The 6,672-nt window shown below is 47.0% G+C and overlaps 1 protein-coding gene across 2 annotated transcripts in view; it reads right to left on the bottom strand.

Annotated features, from left to right (window-relative positions):
• Window positions 1–418: 418 nt before the first annotated feature.
• Window positions 419–6,672, bottom strand: part of stam (signal transducing adaptor molecule (SH3 domain and ITAM motif) 1) — a 44,278-nt gene continuing 38,024 nt past the window's right edge. For both annotated transcript variants that reach the window (XM_084327536.1, XM_084327537.1), the window contains 3 exons: window positions 5,596–5,749; window positions 2,630–2,730; window positions 419–1,521 (listed from right to left, as the gene is read on the bottom strand). In XM_084327536.1, coding sequence (XP_084183662.1) covers window positions 1,320–1,521; window positions 2,630–2,730; window positions 5,596–5,749 — 457 coding nt within the window. In that variant the 3' untranslated portion in view covers window positions 419–1,319. The remainder of the gene's footprint in view (window positions 1,522–2,629; window positions 2,731–5,595; window positions 5,750–6,672) is intronic.

The following is a 6,672-nucleotide window of genomic DNA, read 5'->3' as shown; positions in this document are numbered from 1 at the left end:
CAGCTGTGACAGAGGCCAGAGCGGGGGTCAGGGGTCAGCTGCGACAGAGGCCACAGCAGGGGTCAGCTGTGACAGAGGCCACAGCGGGGGTCAGCTGTGACAGAGGCCAGAGCGGGGGTCAGCTGTGACAGAGGCCAGAGCGGGGGTCAGCTGTGACAGAGGCCAGAGCGGGGGTCAGCTGCGACAGAGGCCAGAGCGGGGGTCAGCTGTGACAGAGGCCAGAGCGGGGGTCAGCTGCGACAGAGGCCAGAGCGGGGGTCAGCTGTGACAGAGGCCAGAGCGGGGGTCAGCTGTGACAGAGGCCACAGCGGGGGTCAGCTGTGACAGAGGCCACAGCAGGGGTCAGGGGTCAGCTGCGACAGAGGCCACAGCGGGGGTCAGCTGTGACAGAGGCCACAGCAGGGGTCAGGGGTCAGCTGCGACAGAGGCCACAGCGGGGGTCAGCTGTGACAGAGGCCACAGCAGGGGTCAGGGGTCAGCTGCGACAGAGGCCACAGCGGGGGTCAGCTGCGACAGAGGCCACAGCGGGGGTCAGCTGCGACAGAGGCCACAGCGGGGGTCAGCTGTGACAGAGGCCACAGCAGGGGTCAGGGGTCAGCTGCGACAGAGGCCACAGCGGGGGTCAGCTGTGACAGAGGCCACAGCGGGGGTCAGGGTGGACGTGGTGACCGACTGCAGAGTGAACCCCTCCCACAGACCAGCGGCAGGACTTCACTACTAGTAAGAGTACAGTATATATATATATATACAACATGCTTCTTCATATCCACAGCCCTTCTTCCCCCTCCCCCCCCAAATAAAAGTGGCTTCAGTTTTCAGTACTTATATATATAAAATCGACGACGTACACAGAATGTAGTTGCCTAACGTTCTCAGCATCGCTAAAAGTAGTGTCCTTGCTTTCTGGGGGGAAAAAACAAAGAAACAAAAGCAGGTACAAGTAAGTCGACGCCCCTTTCCTTTGTGACGTTGGAATAGCGCTACGGCTGCTTGGGGGGGGGGGGCATGCATGCTGTGGCATACCATAGGATATCTTTCTTCCTGTGTTAGTGTGTGTGTGTGAGTGAAAGAGTGAGCTGAGTGCATATTGCTGAGACTGTGTGCAACTGGTTGTATATGTGTGTGTCTGTACAACACCATGTGTGTATGTGTGTGTCTGTACAACGCCATGTGTGTATGTGTGTGTCTGTACAACAAATTGTGTGCGTGTGTGTGTTGCTCTACACCGGGATGTGACTTGACTGTAGTGTGAAGCGTGTACTGCCAGGGCGGGTGCATGAATGTTATGTGTGTGTTCGGGGTGACCTCTGGGGGGGGGCCTATAGCAGGGCTTTCTCTGGATAGGGGAGCTGTTGCTGGGTGTCTGATTGAGGCTGTAAGCTCTGGCCAGAAAGGGCGCTGTAGTTGGGTGGCGGGGCCATGCCTGGGGGTCCGGGAGGGTAAGACTGGAGGTCTGCCGGGGCCATGCTGCCTGGCGCTGGGCTGTAGACGGGCGGCTGGCCCATGTACATGTGGACGTCACTGAGGAGACAGACAAACACAATTAGTGACAGACAAACACAATCAGTGAACGGTTACGTGTGGAATTAACTCTGTACTTGCCAGTGCATCCAATGCCTTAAATGGAAAATGGTGCTTTTAAATGTTCCGTTCCTCACATTCACTCACACACTGACGGCGGAGCGACCATGCAAGCTGCCAACCTGCTCATCGGGAGCCATTAGGGGTTAAGTGTCTTGCTCAAGGACACTTCGACACGCAGCCCAGGAGGAGCGGGAATCGAACCGGGAACTTTCCGATTATCAGACAACCGCTCTACCTCCTGAGCCACTGCCGCCTTGTCTTCATTAGCTATGTTCAGCCTGGCTGGGGCTAGAGCCATGGCCTGGTATGATTGGGTTTGTGTCTCCATCGTGTCTCCTGTAAACTCTCCGGTTGCTAGGCAACCTTTCCAAATTCACATCACCAACTGTGGTGCACAAGCTAAACCATGATGATACAGCAGTCTCAGCCAGGTCTGGTCAGGTTGTGAAAGGTGTCCTCCTCAGCCAGGTTTTAAAGACAATGGAGACGCTCACAGAATACAGGAAATTATAAATCATATCTAACGTCAACAATCTTCTTTTCAGACTGGGATCCTGGGACACATTTCCTACCACATTTCTGTTCACACTGCAGACGAAAGAAGTGGCCCAAATCGGATTTCTTTGCTCATATGTGACTTTCACAACAGCACAAATCACTTGGGATCTGATTTTTTTTCAATTCCGATTTGGGTCCACTTTCATATGTGGTCCTGAATCAGATACAGGTCTGATCCGTTTCAATGCAACCTCAGACTGAACAGTCATGACTTTGATTTGTCACAATATATATATTAATTTTTTTCGTCCATCTTCTTTATTGTTCATCTGTGCATGCGGGTCAGTTCAGGGGCGTGACCAGTTCACACTGGAATCTGATCTTGGCCACATTTTAAAGAAATAATGTGAACAACCAAACAAAAAGAAAATCAGATCAGAGCAATACATCTGAACCGTGCACCAAGGCTTGCAGTGTGAACGCAGCCTACAAGGCTGGTGTTGGTGAGAATATGAAGCTGTTGAACGGCAGTACAGGTGTTCCTGACCTGGGGGCCTGCTGGCCAGGCTGGTGCTGCTCCATGGGCACCGTGTAGCCCTGCTGCACCCCTGCTGCATACTGCCCTGGAGCCGGCTGCCCTGGGTACACCTGGGGGCGACACACACGCATGAGAACCAACACACACCTGGGGACAACACACACCTGCAGACAACACACACACCTGGGGACGACACATACCTGGGGACAACACACACGCATGAGAACCAACACACACCTGGGGACAACACACACCTGGGGACGACACACACGCATGAGAACCAACACACACACCTGCAGACAACACACACCTGCAGACAACACACACCTGGAGACAACACACACCTGGAGACAACACACACCTGGAGACAACACACATGCATAAGAACCAACACACACCTGGGGACAACACACACCTGGAGAACCAACACACACCTGGAAAACCAACACACACGCATGAGAACCAACACACACCTGGAGAACCAACACACACCTGGAGACAACACACACGCATAAGAACCAACACACACGCATGAGAACCAACACACACGCATGAGAACCAACACACACGCATGAGAACCAATACATGCAGAAAACGCACAACAGGAACACGCATGTTAAGCGTCAGTGATCCATCTCCTAAGATTATAACACATGAAACACACATGTAAAGTACACCACATGTAACATTCTATTCTTCCACATTCTGATGCATTTTATTTCAACCAGCATTTTCTCAAATCTGCAGCACAAAACAGTTTTTTTGTTCATTGATATAACTATGCATTAAACAGATTTCCCCCCAGCAAATCTCTTAGTTACGTCAATATTGTGATGTAAGAACAGTCTTCAGATTGTAGGTTAAGTATTTAACAAGACATTTAACGTACATTTTGTCTTCGTCTTCTGCTTATGAACGTACATTTTGTCTCCGTCTTCTGCTTATTAACCAGGATATGCAAATCCATTTTTCCCACAAATCTCTTACAACTTCTTTGTTACAACAAGCACTCCTTGCACACAAGGAGTTGATAAATCTAGAGATATATGAAAAATGAAGAGAATTCAGCAAATCTCTTGGGCCATGTCCACACGGAGACGAGTTTGGGTGTATCCGCCAAAGTATTTTATCGTATGTATGTACGTTTCCACACGGAACCGCATTCTGGGAGCATGAATACGCCATTTTCTGAAAACGGGTCCCAGAGTGAACAAATCTGAAGACGAGACTCTTGCATTTCCGTCTTTACAAGCCAGTACGCATATTTCCTGAACCGATGACGCAATAGCCCACCTCTCCCTTAACCCGCATGCGCAAACCCAGCCAACAAAAAAGAAACAACATAGCTGAAGTTAGTCAAGTATTTAAAGATCGCTATTGCCTATTACTAGGCCGCTGTAATCTTTTCAACTAGAAAATGCACACGTCAAACCTAACGTTCATTTAACAGTGATCACGAAGATCTGATCAGAGAACATTCTTCGTGTGTTATAGTTAACTTAACTCTAGACCTTTTTCATATGCCAGCGGACTCATTTGCCTAGATTTCACAGGTCTTTAGACCGCGGTGGAGACATAGACAACAATGGGCTGAATGAACATTTTAGTTCCTGAAATGTAGTTCCTGGGACTAAAGTTTCCTGGTAGTTTTGGTCGAAACAAGGCTTTAGTCAAGAATACATTGTGTATTGCCATAGATCAACTGTCTACACACCCACAGATATCTGGCGAGGCTGTAGAAAAACATCTGTCGTTTGGATATGACACCAACAAGAGTCTTACTGAAGGAACCTTTAATACAGGGCATCTGCAGGTTTCAACAAGTTACATTTTAGTTAATACCTCTTGAGCCCTAGCCATATTTTCTGAAAATCCGCCTAAAACTACATACCTAAGTAAATGGAAGATTGCTACACTTCTACAGGGTCCATTTGCATATGCTTGGTATCTAGGGACATCTATGGATCTCAGGGAATGTATTCCCAGTGTCAGACATATTGTGTCCGTTACTAGGCTTGAGTAAATTGTAATGAACCAAATGAGAATATAATCTTTTTATTTTATCTTTGACGGTGAATAACACCATGCTAAAATGTACCAGACATGATGAATTGCCACTGAGCTCATTCAGCACCCTCTTGAGATCACGTGTACAAACAATCTAAGCAAATTAATAAAGGGAAGAAGATTAAACAGAAGATATTGTAGATACAGTACTACATTCTGCAATCTGGACACATGCCCATTTTGAAATATGATTATAGAATATCAGGCCTATAAATTACCTTATTATGGCCAAATCTCCCCTTTACAATGGCAGAGTTCAATCTGGATTTAGTACCACCAGGTGTGCAGCAAAAACCATGAATGAAATCTACAGTAAGTACAGTTACTTTTTTATAATGAAAATGTATCCGCCATTTTTCATCAGATTGCAACGCTGTTTTTGCTAGACGTTCAACAGAAAAGTAGAGAAACTAACTGCGTTATAATTTATGGCAATACCGCTCAGGTTTGTTCCCGCCGTGAGATATGATCCCGAAAATAAAGAGAAAAAAAAACTGAAAAAGAAGTCAGATGATTGACATGGGGCTAGCGTGAGCTGGGAAGTGTAGTTTTTTTTATTTATTCGAAAGCCCATGGAAAGCCCTGAGTCTCTTCTCTCAAAAGACTACACTCAAGTTAGGTTGCGCCAAATCCTCACGTCAATAAACGCCTTTTTCCGACTCGATGCCCTGAGAAACACTTAAAACCATTGATAAACAAACGTAGTGCTGAAAATATACACGTCGACTGCTGTTTTGACAGGGTTAGGGTCTTTACTCTTGGCTACATTTGAAAAAAAAAAAAAAACATTAATCATACATTCTGTAGAGATGGATTTATGGCGTGATGTCATTGTCGGTCCGGTACGAGATTGCTGCATGTAGTACTGTTGGCTCTAACTTGGTGTAATAAGTGAGGTAAGTCAGTACCTGTGGGGCAGCATTAGCAGGCTGCTGCATGTAGTACTGTTGGCTCTGTAGCTTGGCGTACATGGTGTAGACCGGGTCTTCGTTCATCAGCTTGGCGTACAGAGACAGTGACTCCATCACCTTCACGTTGAGCTCCGACAGCTCCGAGTGCTTCCTGTCAGGGACGGGCCAACATCACTAAATCACTGTTCCATAGTCACTGAGAACTAAAGCGTTCATTCTGAACGTTACATCACTGTAACAACAACATCGCTGAACAAACGTACAAAACGTTGCTACCATGTACCATCTCCTGTTAAAACACAGGAAGCACACTGGGGACGTTGTGATGGCTAATCAACAGCTGAGCCACGTCGGCACCTACTGAGCGCCCTGGTCGTCTGGGTGACCGCTCTGTGAAGCGTCCCCCTGAGGGTTCCTTTTATTGTGAGGTGGAGCCTGTGCTGCATGATGAGACATGGAACTGTGATAATGTTCCACTGTGCTGCATGATGAGACATGGAACTGTGATAATGTTCCACTGTGCTGCATGATGAGACATGGAACTGTGATAATGTTCCACTGTGCTGCATGATGAGACATGGAACTGTGATAATTAGGGATGTCCCGATCCGATCACGTGATCGGAATCGGCGTCGATCACGTGCTTTTCAGAGGATCGGGAAAAAATAATAATAAAAATCGGCAGTCAAAAAAAGAAAAATTTTATTCAACAAACATGACCATGTCCACGTCTTAAACTCATACGGAGGCCTTAGTTTTGGTTTTAAATTACATATAATATATCATCATTAATGTATTTATTGTCACACAGAGCAGAATAATTTTCCACAACAAACACATTCCCCTTTAATTTTCACCGTTGCAACAAACACCCCTTTAATTTAGACGCTACACGCTCGACCACATCACAACAACAGTACAACACGTCGCTCCCGAAACACGGTTAATATCCACTGACTTGAGCAGCTAGACTTAATGTCAGAGGTTTGGAACTAAGCATTTTAAAATAGAAAGTCAAGCCAGTTGCAATGTTTGCAAGGAGGACAGCCGGCTGGAGGCGAAGTTTTCAGACTA

The sequence above is a fragment of the Notolepis coatsorum genome, assembly GCF_963971535.1.
Source record: "Notolepis coatsorum genome assembly, chromosome: 13".
In the NCBI taxonomy this organism is placed as follows: domain Eukaryota; kingdom Metazoa; phylum Chordata; class Actinopteri; order Aulopiformes; family Paralepididae; genus Notolepis; species Notolepis coatsorum.
Note: the sequence above shows the minus strand (reverse complement) of the source record. Positions and strands in the feature narration are given on the sequence as shown.